The sequence below is a fragment of the Abramis brama genome (genome assembly GCF_963993115.1).
Source record: "Abramis brama genome assembly, chromosome: 21".
In the NCBI taxonomy this organism is placed as follows: Eukaryota; Metazoa; Chordata; class Actinopteri; order Cypriniformes; family Leuciscidae; genus Abramis; species Abramis brama.
This window is the reverse complement of record NC_139983.1, coordinates 33,900,939-33,924,599: the sequence shown is the minus strand read 5'-3', so window position 1 is coordinate 33,924,599 and position 23,661 is coordinate 33,900,939. Positions and strand designations below refer to the sequence as shown.

The window sequence follows — 23,661 nt, the reverse complement described above, 5'->3', positions numbered from 1 at the left end:
TTTTAAATAAATGTTCATTTTAAAGCAGCCTACTACAGAGTGATATGTTACCATATTATCATGCTTAACTGAGAATTTGAATAATTGTAATGTGATGATCAGATGCAGATATCTAAATCAAAGAATAGCACAGGTTTGGGCGGTTGGCGGGTGGATTATTTATTTTTAACAGTGGATTCGGGTAACTTAAGCACACCAGATTAATGAATTTATCTTTAAAATGTTTTAAAAAATTCTTCTGGGGGGGGGGGGGGCATTATTTATTTATAAATATTTATTTAAAAAAATCTTTTTAAATTTTAATATTGATATTTTCAATTGTATTCTTTTTTTTATTGTTTAGGGGTTATAATGGGTTATAAGAATTAATTTGACAAAAAGCATTTGGCCGAAAGTCTTTTTTGTTTCAGTTTATAAATTATGCAGACAACTTTAATGATATCTGAAATGTGCTGTATTTGAATTGGATGAAATTCAAATATGTTTCTCCTATATTTTTTCCCAGGGTTTTTTCTCTTCCTGTATTACAACCACATTCACAATGATGTTGCAGGAAATTTCTCAGATGATCCAGAAAGCTCCAGCTCCACCACAACCATCATTCAATCCAGAATTAATGCAGTGGAAAATATTTATAATTAGAAGAATTAAGACACAATGGTTCCTTTGACTTTCTAAGACTGATTTGTACAGTCGCTGTTTAAGGGTAAAGGTTGTATTTTCATTAAAATTAGACCCATGAACAACATAGACAAATGTCACTTCTGAATGAGTGAGAACTCTTTAAAATTATTTATGTACATAAAATTATGATCCTAAAAAGGCCCAACTTTACTGAAATCACTCAAAATAAAAGACAAAAGACACATCTGTGATGATCGTTACTGAAACCGTCTGTTATTGTGGGAATATTAAATTGTGCTGAATATTACTGATGTTAAATGTATTAAGTGTTATAATCCATGTTTAAACATATGCGTGTCAGAGAGACACAAACTACTGAAACTCTTTTAGAAAACAAATTTACATCTTCAGGATGAAAAAATTAGATTCAGATATTTGCATGATAATTTGATAAAACAACTTAATAAAAATCATGCACATGGATGTGGAACATATTTGGTTATTGAAAATGCAAGACACTGAAAACACGGTCAAAATTAGCTAATGACTTCTACATTATTTAAAGAGGCTTTAATGTGTTATATCTCTGAGAGCCTCTCGTGATTGTAATGAAGGTAATACAATTTCTTCATCATGATGGACTTTCAGTGGCTCCAAAAACATTTTCTGACTTTTTTCAAATTTGTAAATATGTCAATATCATTGATTAGGTGACAAAATATCACAGCAAGTGCCATTTACTGAAAGGAAAGAAAGAGACAAACTTTATAAACAACAATTAGGATTTAGTTTTTTCTGTTAAAGCCTGATCTGAATCTAACTATAGCAAAATAATCTAAATATTGTCTAATAACCATTAATTAAAGTGATGCTTTCATTGGAATCTTGTTTCTACTGTTATTAAATATAATTGTATAGCCTACATAGAACAAATGTTTTCTGTGAAAAAATGTGACTTGATAAACTGGACCTGAATGTAAATTAATGCTGAAATTCACAGTTAAAGTCCAAAATAACAAGATTTGCATGTTTGTAAATTAACTGTGTGTCATTGTTGCAGTGGCTCTGAGCTGCGGATCATAATCATACGGCTTCATATGTGAATGGATGAAACTCTCTCTCCTCTTGGACTGTGGACTTTACATCTCAAGAATGTCAATATAAAATGCTTGACGATTTATTACCTATATCTGTAGAAAAGAAAATTCAACTTTTGTGTCTCTCTCAGGCTGTTTTGGGGAATTATGTCTCGGGAAAAGCAGAATTTGCTGTGGCTGATGATCGTCTGTTGTGCTTCACGCCAGATAAGTATGTTGCTTAAAACAATAAAATGCATTTATCACCTTTAAAAGAAAGTCTATAATGCCAGTGAATATGTTGTTAGGTGAAAATTAGAAAACAAATACAAAGTTTGAGAAAGTGAATATAAAACAAATCACGTTCATTAATTTTGACTGTAAACGTGTGCATCTAAATTTTGCCACTTAAAGGGGACATATCATGCCAAATGCACTTTTTTAGCCCTTAAATGCATTTTGTTGTATATTTGGAGTGTTTAGAAGTACAGAAAATATGAAATTATTCTCTTCAGGTGCTTCGTTGATATCTTTATATTCTGTTTTGGTCATATTTTTCAACCTGTTCCGATTTTTCTGTTATCTATGACGTTTTTTGAACTATTACGTCACAGTATTTGCAGCGGAACTGCCAAATAAGGACATTGACTTCCGGCTCAACACTTCGAGCAATCCGCCATTTTTATTTCTCGCTGCAATTTTGTAGTCCAAGCTAAAGGATGCAGAAGTTACGAGAGGGTAAGTTAAAATGTTCGGTTGTTGGATGTAGTAACCCACACGCTTCATTACACCGTTTAATGTAGATGAACTGCTGTGCTTGTTACAGGGCGCATGTTTAACTGAAAGAACGAGCAGAGAACCCGGTCGCGCGCTCACTCTCTCTCTTCAGAGCCAGGCGAAAGTGTAAACAAGACTTCACCGTCTCCAAACTAGACGCTGTCTTGCTCTCTCTTCCTCGCACATATTAATCAAAATAAATCGACACGGTGGTAAAAGGTCGGAAAACCAAAGTTTCATGTGTAAATACAGTAACACACCATTGCGATACATCCATATGAAGACGTTGTTCTGCAGGTTCGTCGTCTTCGTTTTCATCTCACTCCGGCTCCGACTCTGGCTCGAACATGTAAGGCTGGCTGGACAAGTCTTCCGTTGTTGACATTTTGTTAATAACGTGTGAATAAAAAGTTTCTGTGCCGCTAGATAATCGTATCTCTGCTTTCAAACTACAAAAATGGCCGAACGGGGTGGAGTTGAACCGAGTGTGGGCGGGGTATGAAGTGTCTCAACTGTATTTAAAGAGACCGCACCAAAACGAGTTGCTCTCAGACGCACATCAGAAAAGGGGTAGAAAAGGGTCCTGTGAAGCTATAATAATGAGGAATTCAGACCCAAGCATTGCAGTTACGCTTTATATAGACTACAAATGTATGATTTATATGTAAAAAGGAACAATTTAAAAGCATGATATGTCTCCTTTAATATAGAGTTTTACATCAGCATGTCATACAACATCATTAAATAATAGTTTTAATGTTGTGTTTGTTTGTGCAGGCTGCTCAAAAATACTACTAATTGGTGACAATTTGACAGAGGCATGTTTATGGGACTCGGGTGACAAAGGTAGATGTGAAATATACACTGCTAACGTGACCGTAGAAATACTGTAAATATATTATTTGAATGCTCTTGTGATGTCTGGCAGATAAAATTCCAAACTCGTGTATATATATATATATATAAAATGTTATATTCTTTTTTTATTCCAGAAATTAAACTGAAATGTCCAAATTGTGATAAAGAAATAAATAAAATTTGGACAATGAATGTCAAAATAAACACATCTTATCTGGGTAAAAACATTTATTTATTTTATACATTTTATTTTAACTGTTCTTGAAATCTAAACTCTTTATTTAAGTATTTTGTTTTAACAATTATAAAATGTTTTCTCTGGTTTCCAGGACGCTGCAAACCAGGCGACTCAAAAGATAGTTTCAACATAACAAATTATGGAGGGAAATATGAAGTAAGAATGAATAAAACAAGTGCAGACATAGAGCTGTGGTTTTTGCCAAATGGATCACAGTCAGTCGACAATTCAGGTGTGTTTTGTCCTAAATTTGATGAAAATGTTAGTGTTGACATGATTGATCATTGATATCAGTGATGATGAAGTTACCACTGTTGGTCAATCAATGCAAAACAAAAACAGATCCTAACACACCTAAGACAAACTGTTTGAATGGAGTCTGTGTTAATTGTTTTCTAAGCACAGTAATGTGTTTGAGTTTGGAAGAGCAGATCATGGTAAAACCACTGACTATTTTAGACTAGTGGTAATATTGAGCGAGTTTTGTAATTATTCTTTACACTTCTGCTGGACCATTAGAAAAACCTACTTACCAGATACAGGAAAGCACCTGTAACACCTCCAGCCCCACCTGCACATCCATCTGCAAATCAAACCCCTCCCCCAAAAAAGGTAAGATTTTGTCCACTTTTTTAATTTTTTATTATAATTTTTTTTAATGTCAGTTTATCTCTTCATTCAGGGCAGAACAGTGGTTATTTAACAGGATAGGTGTAACTTACCATTATGGGAATGTGTCTGTGCTGATATCTGATATCTATATATAATGTTTTTATGTGCATTATTTCATTTATATCATTTTCCTGTGCTATGTTCTCCTGGCAATAAATAGAAAATATAAAAGAAAAAAAAATGATCATGGCGTACTGTATGCCATTATGATGTGGTAGTTTGGTCTGTGCAGATTATCAAATCAGCTTTCCCAACACTCCTCCCATCTGTCGGACAAACAGGTGTCGAGCTGCTCAAACAAACTGATCAATATTTAAAAAATGTTTTAAAAGCATCACAATGTTTCACTCTTCAGGAACTTAATCAATGACTGACTCCGAACATTAATCTACTATCTGTGGTCAGACATAAATTATATTATGCTACACTACACAAATCTCTTTTGTGTGTAAGGTTTAGAAGTGGAGTTCATATTTCATATTGGAAAGTTGTAATGCTTAGAATTTAATCTGATTTATATTTGAGTTAATATACTAGAAGTATATTTACAATGTTTAGTCAGTTAATTATTTACACATTTATGTGTTTACATATTTAATACAGTAAGGATATTCTGTGAATCTGCCTCTCTGATTCACTCACGTTTATCTCAGTCTAAGTCCTTGCTTCTGATTGGTTAGTGAAGTCACGTGAAAGGCTGTTTAAGGGAGTGTTGTTGCTGTGACGGTGTTCAGTAAAAGTGCCGCTTGAGAAAGTCTTCTGTCTCCATTCTGCTGTTTATTATCATAAAGAGTGATCTACCACCACATACCGAACCCTCACGTTACATTTGGTGGCAGCGTGGTGTTATTTTGGTGGTTTTGGCACATTTGTTGAGTTTTATTCCTACGACCTGTGGATGCGGTAATTATTTTTTTTTTTTGTGCTAACTTATCTGGATTTTACACTCTTTGAGAGCAGTGGATTACCTAAAAACTAGTGTGGAGATATTAAGGGACTTTTGCGGTATTTATTTATTTATTTATTTTCTACTTTACGTGCTTTTTGTGAGTTTTGGGACTGGACATTTTGTCACCATGTCGGCTGATGAAAGTGAAACGCTGTGAGAGGGCACGTGCAGCGCTCCAACTGACAACTGTAGGGTCTCCACACTCTCAATCTTCAGAGCAGGTAGCTATGGTTCGTCCTAAACCTACTGATGATAAGCTTCTGCATGCAGTTGAGCAACTGACTCTTACTGTCAACAGCTTACAAAGTGAAGTACACCTATTAAGAGAGAAACACAGCTACCTGGCTCAGCGTCTGGACTCCCAAACTGAAAGGTTTTCCTCCGACGATGCTCGATACAGTGCACGCAGTGTCTCTCCACAACCCTATTATAACAGACAACACCGCATAGACAATTACTCACCTGAGCAGTATCATGGTCGTGATCCAGTGTCCTGCTATGACCGTTGTCCTCCTTCCCCTGTTACTCAGAGAGACCGTCAATGGCATGACAATGACAGACGTGACCGGCATCGCTCTCCCTCACACCAGTCCTATCAGTACTCCAGGTATGGTCGCCACGACAAGGATGATACAAACAGATACAGACGCAGCCCTAGTCATGCTCCACAGGGAAACAGGGATGCCAGTCCACACGCTAGAGTTAGTGTTCGCTTCAAGTCTCCTGAACGATATCCGCACTCTGACTCCAACCGTCAGGGAAACTTCCATTAGCTGCTGTTGAGGGGCAAACATCAGCTACTGTCTCACTGCCCCAGAAGGATTCCCCCAAGTTAATGCCTGACAAGAATGACTCACACTCTGATGATTCTGTCTCTTCTACAATCTTGGCTATTGTTGAGGGCATTGAAGTGTGCACTTTAATTGACTCTGGTTCTACTGTTTCCATTGTGAGCGAAGATTTTCGTAACTCTCACCCAGCATTGAAAAAACGCCCCATGACACCCTCCTCTCGGCCAGCTCGCTCAGTCGATGGACAGTGCCTGGACATTTTAGGCAAGTTAACGATTGGTATCAGACTTGGACATCAGGTATGGCAACAGGAGTGCTCAGAAGTGCTCAGGAGTTCTCAGAGGTGCTTGCCAGCCAGTCATTCTTGGGTTTGATTTTCTGCGGAAACACCACGCCCTCCTTGACATAAACAACAAAATGCTGCAACTTTGGGACATGAAAATTCCTCTCCTGCCCAAAGGACATGAAGTGGCCGCCAGATTCCAGCTATGAGTGAAACCCTCATCACAGCCTGTGTGTCAGCAGCTACACCTGCTTCTCCCATGCCAACTGACTATTATGGTGTTGGATATTATGGATATTCTGCTGAATCTGCCTCTCTGATTCACTCACGTTTATCTCAGTCTAAGTCCTTGCTTCTGATTGACTAGTGAAGTCACGTGAAAGGCTGTTTAAGGAAGTGTTGTTGTTGTGACGGTGTTCAGTAAAAGTGCCGCTTGAGAAAGTCTTCTGTCTCCATTCTGCTGTTTATTATCATAAAGAGTGATCTACCACCACATACCGAACCCTCACATTACATGTGTTTTATTCCTCTGTTGCTCTTTTGTTACTTTCCTGGGTGTCTCTGATAAGTATTCAATGCACAAGTTTTACTGTTTGTAACTCATACAGCTACAGTATGTTTTGATAATTATGCTAAATTGTGTGTTGTCTTGGTCTCTTGAGATTGTCTGATCCCTTCTGTTGATCCTAAGAAGACATGTGAAAAAGCTACATATGACGATACATGCAACGGTAAGTCTGTGTCTTAAGATTTATAAACTATTTTTTCAGTAGCCTGTTGTTCTTTCACAGTCATACAGCAAACTCAGCATAATATAAAGTAAAATTACACTATAAACTTAGTTATCCATCCAGCCTACATGCTATAGAGTACAATTAGTGCCTGCCCACTTTTTCAGCAGCGCTGGTTCCTTTCCATTAATTTCTCTCATAGGAATAAAAAAAAAAGTCTTTGTTAAAGAGTTATAGGCCATGAACCAAACTGACCAGCTACGAGGTGAATCATAAAATTACAAAACATGATTAGATGCAAAAAAGTGTTCAACAAAAAATACTCAACGGCTTTAGTGAGGGGAAGAACTACAATCCCATGAAGGGAAGCTGTCAACTAGGGCTGTGAGATGAATCACAATTTACATGAAATCGCACTTAAATCGAGTTGGTTTATCACGATTTTGAAATCGCAAAGGCTGCAATTATTTTTTATGCGCAGCTTATCATTGATGATCAGCTCTGTAAACGATGCTCTATCTGAAAGCACTGTGAGTTTGAGTCACTTATAAGATGCATTTGAAAAAGCAACACACGTCAAACATCTTTTATCTTTTATAGTAGAATTCATGAACCTCTTGTCCAACAAAAGACAATATTTAATAACATGCTTTTACTCCAAACTCACTTCATACCGACAGTTCTGTCATGACAACTCTCGGAGTGATTAGCATTGTAATGAGTATGACAATGTTGTATGTTTGGTCTTGGTCGGAATAGATCTGCTACACTGCTGTGGCAGAGCAAGTACGGGACTTGCTACTGCCAATGCACAACAAGCTGCTGTGAGCAAGAAAGACATGCTGCTGCTGTACAATATAGCAGCGTACATGAATTACAGAGCAGGTGACATGGTATTATGGCCCTTTAGTTTTGAGCACGAGAAGTGTGGCATATGCGTGGTCTAGGCGGACTAGACATCATAAAGTATGCTAATTTTTTACTTTGAGCAATGACGGAGCTATACTTGACTCTTCTTAGGAGCATATAAAACAAAAACAGCTCCTTATTAAAAAAATGAAATGTACAGTAATATTGTAGCAGCAATAAACAAAGGTTTATTTTATTTCAGATTAACATTGAGATTAATATTTTTCAACATGTCGAAACATTACTTGAAAGCAAAATGTTTCTTCCTGGTTTCCACGTCAGCGCTGTTTGATCCGTTAATAACGGAGAAATGTGAATGCTTCTCACTAGATCTCGCAGTGATGTTATTACTTCAGTCGAATTCAAATGCTTTCTTTACTGGATCTCTTAGCGCTGTGTAGTAACAGTGTAGCTTGATCAAGATCGGCTCGCGCTGCATTGGTCCAAACTGATAAACGGTCCGTGAAGCACAAAATAAGGAGTAGTACAGTTTCTATCCGCTGTCATTACATTTGTCATTTGATGTTGGGCAATGTTGTGGCCGCGCGCCTACATTTGAAATAACAAAATTTTGGTCGTCAGGAAAAATGGTCCAACGAACTGTTCGGTTTGTAATGCGTACCGAACCGAAAGTCTCGTACCGAACCGGTTCAATACGAATACATGTATCGTTACACCCCTATGTTCTACGCATGTGCCTACATACCAGTGTATGCATGCCCTATGGGCCCTATCTTGCACCCAGCGCAATTGACTTTGTACATGACGCATGTATCATTCCTATTTCTCACCCGCGGACAGCGGACTTTTCCCTCCACAAACGCACGTCGGTAAACTAGGGAATGAACTTGCGCTCCCAGGAGCGGTTCAGCGGAATGAGGCGGCTTGATCCGGCGCAAACGTTCCAACGGCCAAACATCTGCTTCTGTCATGTTTGTTTTGCGATCTAGTTCGTTTTCATTAATTTTCCCCTTGCTAGTTAATTGGTGGGGTTGTGTGACGTGTGCTGTAAGGAGGCGTATTAAGGGCTGGGTTTAGAGCTAGCGGTGGCTCGACAGTGGAAATGCAGCTGGATTTTGGCATCGCAGCTCGTTGGCTCCTCCCGGCTCATTGCTATCCCTGGCTCGCACTGGCCCGACAGTGGAAAAGTGGCTATTATTTCTCTATTCCTTGACCATAAACTAAACAAATAGACTTTAAATTTAAAGGTTTATAAATAAACGCAATACTATATTGGATCACTTTAAACTTTGAGATTCAAATATTATCCATCCCTTATTTATTTGTGTGTTAAAGGGAATGAAAGAAGCAAATACATTCTGAGTTTTAATGGGAGTAATTGGAAGTGTGTGAACTGCGATAAAACACCAACCTACAATCAAAGTGGTTTATTTACTGATCCCTCAAAAAAGTAAGTGTGCGTCGATTACAAATAACTCTATATCAGAATACAAAGTGATTAAATACATTTTGCAGAGTCACCTTGGACAAAATGAAGGCTACAATGGAAGACATGGAGAAAAGCAATATAAGCAACGCAAGGATTGTTATTGGGGATGTTGATGGTCTTCTTCACATACAAACCAAGAACACAGAAACCAAAGAATCATGCTACTCTTCAGATCAGGACATGATAGAAGTAAGACTTGAGGACTTGAACCATGTTTTGAAGCTTCTCATTTATCATGCAAATTATTTTTTCACAGATTGTTGACTGTCAAAGTGACCTGAATTCAGACGTTCCCTTGTCTCTAAAGATTCCCAGTGAGGCCTTTAATAAATCACGACTGGAAAACAATGGAAGTGCAATTCTTCTAATTCTACGGTTCAAAAACTTTGTAAAGGTACTCCTAATTTAAAAACTTAAACGCAACATTTTAACAGATTAAAAAAAAATTAAATTCTGTCATAATTTACTCACTCTCATATCATTCCAAACCCGTAAAAGACTTTCGTTCATCTTCGGAACACAAATGAAGATATTTTTAATGAAATCTGAGAGATTTCTGTCCCTACGTTGACAGCTATGCAACTGAAACTTTGGCGCTTCAAAAGGTTCATTAAGAGATTTTAAAACTAATCCATATGAATGGAGCTTTTATTCACATTTAAACATGCCAATGGAGAGACAAAAAGCTCTCAGATTTTATCAAAAAGATCTTCATTTGTGTTCTGAAGATGAACAAAGGTCTTACGGGTTTGGAACGTCATGAGGGTGAGTAAATAATTACAGAATTTTCATTTTTGGGTTAACTAATATTTATGGGACAGTTCATCCAAAAATTACAATTCTGTCATTATTATATTCTGTGGAAAGAAAAATTCATAAAATCTCTTGTCCATCCAGACACAAATCTGTTGACTTCAGAAGAGCTGAACTTCAGTACACTGTCATAATAAATAGGGATGCTCATAATTAACTGGGTTAACTGTTAACCAACAGTAAGAATTTTGACGATTAATACGTAAAAGTAATATTTTTTTTAAACGTTTGCTGCGTGGTTAAATACTACAAAATACTAAAATACTACATATAAAATTGCGTTTTTAAGAGAAAAACAAAACATGTTCTGTATAAGTTGAAATAACCTAAATGTAAAATATCGATAAAGCGAAATGTTACAAACATTATAAACACTATAAACATAGCTATATGCTATTTTAGTTCCCCTCACTCCACAACAAATCCTTAAATTTAACTGTATTCAAAACGGAACAAGAATGAAAAGTAAAAGTAGACGAGTGATATAAACGCAAAGCCAAAACTTATTCTTTTAAAGCTAAACTGAAACCGGTGTTGGGCTCAAGTAGCCCAAATCTCTCATTCGGCACCGATCCAAATGTTTCCATATTCGCAATGTATTTGGATGCAAAACTATCATTCATTATGTAAACTAGGCTTTGCACTTCACTAGTGTTCCAATAGCGGCGCAAAACATCATCCTTCCCATGCTCGGGAATGTGCTTGGCACAGATTCTACAAACTATTTAAATTAAGCAGTGTAACTTATAATATATTTGGCTGACAGTATTTTATATTGATGGTGAACAGGCTGCGATGTCAAGTTGGCAATGCTAGAAAACCGATATGTTGTGTGTGCATGTGAGGTAGAGGTCTTCTCGGGTCCTAAAATCGGTACCCGACCCAAATTGGAAACCGACCATCGAAACCGACATGCATAAATTATTTTTTTAAACAGAAAAACCCGACCCGAGACAGACCCGATGAAATTAGACCCATGTCCAACTGCAATTGCAGTCAGTCAGGAAAAATCCCGGTGTCCTGCTGACTGATTTAGCCATTTCTCCATTACTTTGTTATTGTTACTTTATATTATTGCCTGCCCGGTGGATACAAGTTATTTCTGAGTTTGACTTTCAATTGTGACCAGTGATTGGAAAAATAAACATAGCTTATAGTTTGATAATAAATTTAATCGATAGCCTAATAATAAATCATGGATTCGCTAGTGTTGTCTGCAGAGCTATTTACCTCATCTCTGGCGAAGAGCTTCAGCAATCTGCACACAAAAAAGAAAAGCCCTGTGTGCACACAGATCTGCATTTACCTGATCATGAGATGATTAAAGTTTATTTTAATCCACGATGGCGGCTTTCGTTGAAACGGTAGGCAAAAATGTGGAGCCACTGAGTCTAAATGCGGAAGCAACTGTGTGTAAAGTCCAACTTAGAAGGAGTGAGATTATAACGCTGGCAGATAATTTTAATAATACAATTTTGTTAAATGACCAATATGTTTAAAAGAATTCGGGTCTTCTCGGGTCCATTCGGAAAAAGCACATTCTTTTTTTAATTACCCGAGACCTCTATACGAAACCCGAGCCGTGTCCGAGGCAATCGAAGTTTTGGACCCGAACCCGCTCGGGTCTCAGGTCGGACCTTGGGTTTTCGGATCCAAGTGGACCTCTAACGTGAGGCACCAGCATGATCACATAAACAACTTGTGTTTAATCAGAAAAAGATATGGGGCAGATTTATTGATTTATTAATAATTTTAATGTTACATTGATTGGAAATGCTGATGTGAAATGTAACCTTCTCTACTTTAACTTATGAAAACCTCTCTCTTACATACCAACTCAGTGCCTTGTAATACCGTCCATTTGAGTGTTCTATCTATTGGGGGGTGGTTAGAAAAGATTGTTTACTTTTATGCTGAACTGAATCTGTGAATTGTTCATGTGAAAAATAATACATATATTGATTAAAAAAAAATTAGTAATCAAAAAGCATGTCTAATTAACTGAAAATCATTACACCTCTACAAATTAACAACAATTTATTAAAAGTTTAACACAAATTACATGTTTAGGGACCTAATTTTTGAAACTTTGTCCATGTTTAGCATGGGAATCCAACTCTTTAACAGTGTAAAAAAACTCAGTATGCATGAAATAGTATTTCACTCCCCTCCCCTCCTTAAAAATAAAGTTTTAATAATAATTTATTATTAGGCAAGGCAAGTTTATTTATATAGTATAATTTCATAAACCATGGTAATTCTAAGTGCTTTACAAAGAAAGGAATTAAAATAATCACTAATTAAAAGCAAGGAAAATTAAAACAGTTATAAAAGAAATTAAAAGATATGCTGATATTTGCTCATGTAAAACTAAACCCCTGCAAACAAATATTGGTATTTTTAATGGGTTACAGACACTAATCCATTGTAATTTAATTTAATTTAACAATCTTATTGGTTAACGGTTAAGGTGTTTGTTTTCCTCTTTTCAACTATGAACTGTTGTTTGAAAAGAGGTAAAAATTCTACTTTTGTGTTCCAGTGAAAATAACAAAAATAACTATTCTTTTAACAAATGTTGGTACAGTATATATTTGATTAATGATGATTGCTCTATTCTTATATTCTTATTGAATTTCTTATTTAGGATGAAACAAAAAATTACACTGTTTTGAACGATGAGGTTTATGAAATAATGATGGGCGCCAATATCTCCAACCTTACCAACAATATAGAACTGTTCTTTAGATCAAACAAAGATCTGGTAATGAAGGTTTTGTTCCGAAACTTTTTACATTCTTACATATATATAACAACCAGGCAGTATGAAAGCAAAATAAAAATCAAACATGTTCTTACAGGTCGGTAATGCGTCCTGCAATTCTTGGGATGGCAAAGGTAAATTCACTTATGGCTGTATTGATCAGTTCCCATCAACAAACCCAATTTATTTTTGTATAATCAATTCAACGTTCTTTTCTTCAAAGGAAATCTAACATGGACGACGTCCGGCTGTGAGACAGAAAAAATCAACAACACCATAAAGTGCTCGTGTTCACATCTGACGTTCTTTGCAGTGCTGATGGTGAGAAGCTTCTCAGAGTTCATTTAAATTGGTCATTTGATGGGTCGTTATCATGTATTTCTTTTTCTTTAGTGTTAGCAAAGTTACAAAGCTCTAAGTCTCCCACAAAAAGATGTATTCTATCTAAAAGAAAAGGCAGATCCAGACATAGCTAAAACGCCTCGAATTCTATCTCACCGACCTACATCACTATGTGAAAATGTTTGCATAATGCCACCCAAATGCATGCGCAAAGAAAGAAGGCGTAGCTATTTCTAAAAAAGAAATGGGGCAACTTTGCTTTGACAATCTAGCACTTCTGAATCAGAGCCTATAAGTTTGTTTTATTATTTGTTAAAATATTTGCTATTACTGTTCAAATGCGAGTTTTCTGCGGTGTAGAGTAGCACATAGCCTATTGTTTGTCGTTCTTACGATCAAAAGTGCAGAGATGGATTTAGGTTTACAAACAGTATCCACTGTTCTCTGCTTGTGGTGAAAAGATGATAAACATAGATGCACAACATGTTCTTTGTCACAATGGCGACTCAAGCAGAGCTGAAATATCATGCACCCATTGTGCTACACCAGTATGTTTTTAAACTTTACTTTATGTTATCACTTCAGGACATGAAGTCGTTACAGTGAAGAATACAGATGAAACTGTCATAACATTGTCTCTGAAAAGTAAAAGTTTCGAATTAAAAACTTACCACTGTGAAACATTCTGCTAAAGTCGCGCTTGCAAAGTTGTAGAGTTGGGGTACTCGAACTCGGACTCGAGTCCAATTTTGAATGAACTCGGACTTGTCACGCACTCGTATGAATTTGTACTCGGACTTGGACAATTTAGACTCGGAAAAATCTCAGAGTACAGTCGAGTCCGGGCACTGGAGGACACGATATTATTCAAAAATGAAACGAAACTACTTGTGTTGTTTCAGCGTTGAGCATTGTAGCCAATCACATACATGTATATTAAGCGCACGAACACAGTGGCAAATCAGAGGCGTTTTAGAGTCACCATGCGGAGAATTCGCTCAAAATGTATGTTCAGAATGAGCACGAGCTTTATCCTTTTGCAAATCCCCTCATAAACAACAAAGTCTAGACGCGATATAAATAAGAGATTCATTGTGCAGTGCAGACAACTTCAGTTTATGACGAGAGTTTTAGGGAGAGTGCAGAACACAGCAAGTAAGTGGTGGCTTAAACAAGGGAGCGCTACTGACAGTCTAAATAATTGTTTTGTTTTTCATGCTTCTTGAGGACCAGTGGTTACAGTCACACTGTAAATTATAAAGAGTGATAACTGCATTTAAATGTGGGAGTTATCCGCTAAATTTTAGTCCTGTGAGTCATAGCAACGTGAGAACATGATAACCATAGCAACATTTTGGCATCTAATAACGTTATGATTTTTGTTGCATAACACTTTAGCCATAAGTTTACATACACCTTGCAGAATCTCCAAAATGTTATTTCTATTTTAATAAGAAGGATCATAAAAACATTGTTTCTATTTAGTACTGCCCTGAAAAAGGAACAACCATTACAAAAAACAACAAACAAACAAAAAAGCATCTTCTGCATATTTGACTCCTTACTATCTACAGTGACTATGATTGTGAGATCCATCTTTTCACACTGGTGACAACTGAGGGACTCATACACAACTATTATAAACCCTGCAAACATTTAGTGATGCTCAAGAAGGAACCATCCATTAAGAGCCAGGGGGTGTAAACTTTTGAACTGGATCATTGGTGTACATTGTTCTTATTTTGTTTAAAAATGCATAAATTAATTTAATCCTGCCCTTCAGAGGCTAAATAAGATATTAGCTTGTAAAACAAAATAAGAACATTTTAAACATCACGATCATCTTGCTCAAAAGTTTACCCCTGGCTCTTAATGCATCGCGTTGCATTCTTGAGCATTACCTTGCAGATTCTGAAAATAGATGTACAATAGGTAAACGTATGACTAACTATACTTTACAATCATTTTGTAAGGTTTAAAATATTAATTTAAGAGCTCAGTGTTGAGACCTTTCGCCGGAATTTGATTGACAGGCGATCTGACCAATCATAATGCAGATACCTGCCATTTTTAGCACCCAACACTACAAAGTTGGTTCCAATCGATCAGCTTGGTCACCTGCATTTTCAGAATCTAACTCGCGCTCGAACTGATACGTTAAAACTGACGCCATTATTAACTAATGGAACTTTGGAAGCTGAAGCTCACGATTATGGTAAGGGACGTTAACATTTCCGACACACACTTGAGGTTTTCGGCCAATCACAACGCACTGGGTCAGCTGGCCAATTAGAGTCTACTACACTTTTCAGAAGGAGGGGCTTTGTAGAAATCAACACGATTTAGAGGAGCTACAAAAAGTGATAAATAATGTTTTTTTTATTTATTTTTATTTATTTAAGCATGTTAACATATTCTATTACACCGCGTCCACGTCTATATGTTATGAAACTGGTTATAATTATTTAAAATTTAAAGATCTGTGTAACGAGGTATGTTGTTATGGGAAGGAGGAGGCGGGAACCGGCGAACATTTAAAGACTTTTAATGACAAAAATAAAACAAATACAAAATGAAAGTAAAAGCCAGCAGCCCCTCACGGACGACTGCTGGCAACACATCAAATAAAACACAGGCCTGTTCCTCTCTCGCTCTTCACTGTCGTCGCTCCTCCTTTATGCTTCCGCTCCTCCGTGAGAGATGCGAGACCGGTGCGTCGCGCACGTGTCGCTCATTATCAATCACGCCACCGGCCTCGCGCCGTCCTCCCACGGCCCTCGACCTCGTCGTGCTCGCCACAATCTGATTCTTGCTTACAAACAGCAAGGGGTTTTAAAGATAGTCCAGCTGATCTGTGTTTTTGTTGTGTTTTCTCTGATCTCTCAGTCTCCTCCAGATGTAAATCCAAACATCACAGCGCCGTATGTGGAATCATTGAGCTTCATCACTTCTATCGGCTGCGGCATCTCCATGTTTTTTCTGTCCGTCGCTCTGTTCATGCATTTCCTGTTACGGTAGAGTCTCTTAAATATACAGTTACTTTAAATTTTTTGACCAGCTGCTTTTGTTCCTCTTTTGGATAGAAGCATCTGCAAAATGCATGTTACAAATACAGGTTGTTTTTATATTTGAACAGGAAAGCCAAATCAAACCAGGCCACGAAGATCTTGATAAACATGTTTGTGGCTTTGTTTCTCCTGAATTTATCCTTTTTGTCAAACGAGAGCGTCGCCAACACAGGAGACAAGGCTGCGTGTGTCTTCATAGCGCTGCTCATGCATTACTCCATGCTGACTACATTCACCTGGTTCTTCATTCAAGCTCTTCATATGTACTTATGGCTCATCAGACAGAACGTCACCATCACAAACTACATGAGGAAGATCACCGTGTTCGGCTGGAGTGAGTTATATGAACAAAACACCTGTTATATTTTTGCCTTAAGAAATAAAACCTTTTAAAACAAAAACCAGCAAGTCAGACTGTAAACTCAACTCCTGTCATGATACTTCTATGATGTTTTTGACCTTTACTTGAGCAGTTTGTCTTCATTACTTAGTAGGCTATTTTAATATGAATTTTAGTTATTTTAGTACATTAAGTTAAATTACATTAAGAGAAATGTTCCCTTGGCAGCTAGCTGAAATAATGCTTTATATATATATATATATATATATATATATATATATATATATATATATATATATATATATATATATACACTTTTTTTTTTTTTTTTTTCAGTTAAAGTTAATTTTATTTCAAGTAATATAAATGTTTTTTCATGGTTTGGGTTTAAGTGAACTATAATAACCCTGATCTCTGTGTGCTTTTAGTATTTCCGGCTCCAATGGTCATAGCTGTTGTTTCAATAGGAGGATATAAAACACTGATCATAAACGCAACGTCTGGAAAAACATCACAAATGTAAGTTTTTCTGTTGTTGCAAATATATTAATTAATGATGCTTGTGAAGTGCCCCTATTATGGAACTTTAAAGGTTCCTAATTTTGTTTTGGAGTCTCCTACAACAGGTTTACATGCATCCAAGGTAAAAAAAAATACAAATATCCATTACAGCATCAGCTCTTTTCTCACAGTGTCTGAAACTGTTCGAACAAGGATTTAGTCTCTCTAAACTCAGCCTTTCTGAGAGCCTGCTCTGCTCTGATTGGTCAGATGGCCCAGTCTGGATTGATTGGTTGCAAGCCAAAAATTAATTAGCATATCTTCCTCAGCACTTGATACAGAGCAATACGAACAGTAACGATGGCACCGGCTTTACCGTATCAATCTCATCAAAGTGGATTTGCTTTGAGTGGAAACTCAGACTCTTCCAGTCTCAGATACAACTACAGTGTTTGAGGGTGGGGCAAAACAGACGCTGTTCGCCGGCAGCCAATGAAGACCATAGGCTGGCATTATGCAAATTACTTTAACCTACGTAGGTTTGAGCAGGAAGTGAGACTGGAATTATTGACGACTCGTATAACAATAACTCCATTTAACTGCAGTTTGATCTTTGAAACTTTGCAAACCTTTTACATTCAAAAACAGCTCTAATACACACTGTTGTCACATACAGTGCATCCGGAAAGTATTCACAGAGCTTCACTTTTTCCACATTTTGTTATGTTAGAGCCTTATTCCAAAATGGATTAAATTAATTATTTTCCTTAAAATTCAACAAACAATACCCCATAATGACAACGTGAAAGAAGTTTGTTTGAAATCTTTATTAAAATTTATTAAAAATAAAAAACGGGGGAAAAAAGCTTTTGCCACAACACTCAAAATTGAGCTCAGGTGTCTCCTGTTTCCACTGATCATCCTTGAGATGTTTCTACAACTTGATTGGAGTCCACCTGTGGTAAATTCAGTTGATTGGATATGATTTGGAAAGGCACACACCTGTCTATATAAGGTCCCACAGTTAACAGTGCATGTCAGAGCACAAACCAAGCCATGAAGTCCAAGAAATTGTCTGTAGAACTCCGAGACAGGATTGTATCAAGGCACAGATCTGGGGAAGGGTACAGAAAAATATCTGCAGCATTGAAGTTCCCAATGAGCACAGTGGCCTCGATCATCCATATATTTGGAGTTTGGAACCACCAGGACTCTTCCTAGAGCTGGCCGCCCAGCCAAACTGAGCGATCGGGGAGAAGAGCCTTTGTCAGGGAGGTGACCAAGAACCCGATGGTAACTCTGACAGAGCTCCAGTTTTTCTCTGTGAAGAGAGGGGAAACTTCCAGAAGAACAACCATCTCTGCAGCACTTCACCAATCAGACACGTATGGTAGAGTGGCCAGATGGAAGCCACTCCTCAGTAAAAGGCACATGACAGCCCGCCTGGAGTTTGCCAAAAAGGCATCTGAAGGACTCTCAGACCATGAGAAAGAAAATTCACTGATCTGGTCAAACAAAGATTGAACTCTTTGGCCTGAATGGCAAGCATCATGTCTGGAGAAAACCAGGCACCGCTCATCACCTGGCCAATACCATTCCTACAGTGAAGCATGGTGGTGGCAGCATCATGCTGTGCGGATGTTTTTCAGCAGCAGAAACTGGGAGACTAGTCAGGATCAAGGGAAAGATGAATGGAGCAATGTACAGAGACGTCCTTGATGAAAACCTGCTCGAGTGCTCTGGACCTCAAATTGGGGCGACGGTCATCAAATCTTGTGGTCTCAGCCAGTGCTCCACAACTCACGGTCTCAGCCACTGCTCCGCATCTCATGGTGTCAGCCACTGCTCCACATCTCACGGTCTCAGCCACTGATCCACATCTCACGGTCTCAGCCACTGCTCCACAGTCATGGCCTCAGCCACTACTATTATGTTGTTTCCATGCTTCTGGAGGACCATGTGCCAGGCCATTGTTTATATTTAAGTTCATAGTTTGTTTAGTTTTATGTCAAGATTGAGTTAGGGTTAATGGTTTTGTTTTACGGTTTTGGATCTTCACTATTGTAAATAAACTGCACTTGGGTTCTCTTTCCCATCGTCTTCACCAGCTCCACGTCAGCTACGTTACACACACTACATGAACGGTAATATCTGAAAAAGCATAACGGGCACTTTAAGTGTCTTCTAATTGTCTTAATTATACTTCACTCCCTTCTAATTATAGGTGCTGGATTACAGATCCTTTCATTCACTATATAGTGAACATTGGCTACTACATCTTAGTTTTCATCTTCACGACTGGAATCTTCATCACCATCTTAACTAGGGTTGTCCAATCCAGACGCATAAGAACGCCTGCCGGCAAGAGAAGCACATTCAGAAAGCAGCTCATGATGGTGTTAAGTTTGTTCCTGCTCTTCGGCCTGACGTGGGCTGTGGCGTTCTTCAGTTATGGACCGATGCTCATTCCCTCATATTACATCTTCACTGCGTTTAACTCGTTTCAGGGTGAGAAACAATCACATGCATCATTACATCTGGTTTAATAGAATGCTTCTATTTTTCTAACAGATTTCAGCAAATTATTTGAATTCATTCATTATTTTTTTTTATTGTTTAAATTTTTTTTTATTATATATATATATATATATATATATACAGTGAGGAAAATAAATATTTGAACACCCTGCTATTTTGCAAGTTCTTGGAAATCATGGAGGGGTCTGAAATTGTCATCATAGGTGCATGTCCACTGTGAGAGACATAATCTAAAAAAAATATATATATATAATATATGAATGAATACAATATATGATTTTTTAACTATTTATTTGTATGATACAGCTGCAAATAAGTATTTGAACAACTGTCTATCAGCTAGAATTCTGACCCTCAAAGACCTGTTAGTCTGCCTTTAAAATGTCCACCTCCACTCCATTTATTATCCTAAATTAGATGCACCTGTTTGAGGTCGTTAGCTGCATAAAGACACCTGTCCACCCCATACAATCAGTAAGAATCCAACTACTAACATGGCCAAGACCAAAGAGCTGTCCAAAGACACTAGAGACAAAATTGTACACCTCCACAAGGCTGGAAAGGGCTACGGGGAAATTGCCAAGCAGCTTGGTGAAAAAAGGTCCACCGTTGGAGCAATCATTAGAAAATGGAAGAAGCTAAACATGACTGTCAATCTCCCTCGGACTGGGGCTCCATGCAAGATCTCACCTCGTGGGGTCTCAATGATCCTAAGAAAGGTGAGAAATCAGCCCAGAACTACACGGGAGGAGCTGGTCAATGACCTGAAAAGAGCTGGGACCACCGTTTCCAAGGTTACTGTTGGTAATACACTAAGACGTCATGGTTTCAAATCATGCATGGCACGGAAGGTTCCCCTGCTTAAACCAGCACATGTCAAGGCCCGTCTTAAGTTTGCCAATGACCATTTGGATGATCCAGAGGAGTCATGGGAGAAAGTCATGTGGTCAGATGAGACCAAAATAGAACTTTTTGGTCATAATTCCACTAAACGTGTTTGGAGGAAGAAGAATGATGAGTACCATCCCAAGAACACCATCCCTACTGTGAAGCATGGGGGTGGTAGCATCATGCTTTGGGGGTGTTTTTCTGCACATGGGACAGGGCGACTGCACTGTATTAAGGAGAGGATGACCGGGGCCATGTATTGCAAGATTTTGGGGAACAACCTCCTTCCCACAGTTAGAGCATTAAAGATGGGTCGAGGCTGGGTCTTCCAACATGACAATGACCCGAAGCACACAGCCAGGATAACCAAGGAGTGGCTCTGTAAGAAGCATATCAAGGTTCTGGCGTGGCCTAGCCAGTCTCCAGACCTAAAACCAATAGAGAATCTTTGGAGGGAGCTCAAACTCTGTGTTTCTCAGCGACAGCCCAGAAACCTGACTGATCTAGAGAAGATCTGTGTGGAGGAGTGGGCCAAAATCCCTCCTGCAGTGTGTGCAAACCTGGTGAAAAACTACAGGAAGCGTTTGACCTCTGTAATTGCAAACAAAGGCTACTGTACCAAATATTAACATTGATTTTCTCAGGTGTTCAAATACTTATTTGCAGCTGTATCATATAAATAAATAGTTAAAAAAATCATACATTGTGATTTCTGGATTTTTTTTTTTTAGATTATGTCTCTCACAGTGGACATGCACCTACGATGACAATTTCAGACCCCTCCATGATTTCTAAGTGGGAGAACTTGCAAAATAGCAGGGTGTTCAAATACTTATTTTCCTCACTGTATATATATATATATATATATATATATATATATATATATATATATATATATAATTATAAGGGTTTATAATGAGATTTTGATTACAGTTTTAAAATCAAGCAAACAACTTTAAATCTGTGAAATGTATTTGAGGCGGCAGAATTTGTAGAAATAATTTTCTGTTTTGTTTTTTCAGGGTTTTTCCTCTTCCTGTATTACTACCACATTCACAAGGACATAGAAGGTCATTTCTCTGATGATCCAGAAAGGTCTGGCTCCACCACAACCATCGTTCAATCCAGAATTAATACTGTGGAAAATGCTAATGAGAATTAAAACAGAAACCCATGTTGTATCTTAGTCAGCTGATAAGTCAACAGAAGAATGTCAGAATACTAGTCATGTTTAATAATAATCTCTGTCTAAGATGTTGTACGGTGTTGTATAATAACTCATAATGGGATCATAAGTGGGATCACTAGCTTTTAAGACATTTTAAACAAAAGTTAATTTAACATGTAGGCCTACTTGATCCATCACTGGAAGCTACTTTACAAGTCGTATTTTTTCTCGTTTTGTAAGTTCAGGATAACTGTAAACCCTAGTTATGAAATATATATTGTGTGACTTTTGAATGTCTAAATTGTGCAATGAACATTATTTAATTCTTGATGTAGGCTACTAGTTGTAAAAATGTAAAGTAAAAAGGGTTTTGTTTCAAATAATTATGCCATTTTCATCTAGACTTTAAGGCTTTAAATGACGGCTAAACAAAAAATAATATTGTTTCTTTTAAACAGTGCATTAATATGATATTTTTACTATTGCCTCCATAATGGCATGAATGTGTGCATTATATTCAATATTTGATTTAGTCTTTCTACATATAAATATATCAATGGTAGGCTACTAAATGTTTCTAATTGCAAAATTTCTTAAGTTTGTTTGCAGTAGTTATGTATTTGATATGCATTTATGATAGTGATATAGGCTTGTGTAACACTAGAGGGCGCTGTGAGATTGTGCATTGTAACAGTTTCTGGAGGTTGGAGTTGAAGATGTGAATGAGATCATCTATATTCGGCTCAGTGTGACACATGTAGTTGCAATTACAACCAGCTATTGACTCAATACTTGTGTTTCACATTGACTAATAAACTTCTATCCAGTTGAATGAGTTGAGAATTCCACCTGTTGATGACACATTTTTAATGACACTTCCAGTCAAACTCACGCTACTAATAAATTATATTCTTTTGAACTCCATTCATCAAAGACTCCTGAAAAAAAGGAAACTGTTTTCAACATTGACAATAATCATAAATGTTTCTTGAGCAGCAAATCAGCATATTAGAACGATTTCTGAAGGATCATGTGACATAGGGCTGGGCGATATGGAATTTTTTTTTATCACGATATGTTTTTCCATATTGATCGATCTCGATTCTTATCACGATATGTAGTTTTTGCAGATGCTGCCAGTGTAAGGGACATCCTGAAGCTTGAAGAAACGAGATATTTACTGAAACTTTAGAATAAAGTTTAATAACATAAAAAATTAAACAATATGCCTTTCAATAATGAGCACAAAATATTTTTGTTAAGGTCTTCATGCAGCCAAAGGATTCACATTACACTCCCACATTGTATGAATCTTTCTATTGGTCAAGAGAGCAGCGCATTTGGAGGTATTGAAAAATGCAAAAATAAAAGGTTGTGCACATCATTTGTAATTGCAAACATGAGTGCATCTCCCTTTATACTATAATACAAACTTTTACTTATTGAAACAATGTATATAAACTAACAGCTGTGACAACTATCACATCAAATTGCTTTGGCTGGACAGTGAACATCTCAAGTACAAAAAGAGTAAACATGGCCCTGGCACAAATACTACCTGAAAGATTAAGGTAGATCTCTAGAATTGTTTTATAAGTAGAATGAAATCTGAGCCAAAATTGCACAAATATGTAAACATAGTAAACCAAGGGCTGGGCGATATATCACATGACATTGTTTATAGGCACATCTCGTCAGTAAAGCCGGTTCCTTGATTAGTAGTAAATCGCCATCACCTGCTTTCAGATGGAGTGGCATTTACAACACAGAGACGTAGTTAACTGACAAGCTGAGCCATATCGCATTAATTATCACGGATCGCCTGTGATAATTAATGCGATATGGCTCAGCTTGTCAGTTGTCTGCCATATCCAAACCACG

The 23,661-nt window shown here is 37.3% G+C and overlaps 1 protein-coding gene across 1 annotated transcript; it reads left to right on the top strand.

The window, feature by feature from the left end:
• The first annotated feature begins 1,709 nt into the window (after positions 1 to 1,709).
• Positions 1,710 to 22,697, top strand: LOC311071659 (adhesion G-protein coupled receptor G5-like). Its single transcript, XM_084096124.1, has 17 exons — positions 1,710 to 1,932; positions 3,255 to 3,323; positions 3,470 to 3,553; positions 3,665 to 3,805; positions 4,093 to 4,185; positions 6,931 to 6,999; positions 9,205 to 9,319; positions 9,385 to 9,547; positions 9,615 to 9,752; positions 12,819 to 12,935; positions 13,033 to 13,069; positions 13,159 to 13,256; positions 16,164 to 16,291; positions 16,414 to 16,679; positions 17,114 to 17,204; positions 19,411 to 19,694; positions 21,635 to 22,697. The coding sequence occupies exons 1-17, from the start codon at positions 1,869 to 1,871 to the stop codon at positions 21,772 to 21,774; spliced, it is 2,097 nt and encodes a 698-aa protein (XP_083952250.1). The 5' UTR covers positions 1,710 to 1,868; the 3' UTR covers positions 21,775 to 22,697.
• Positions 22,698 to 23,661: the final 964 nt, after the last annotated feature.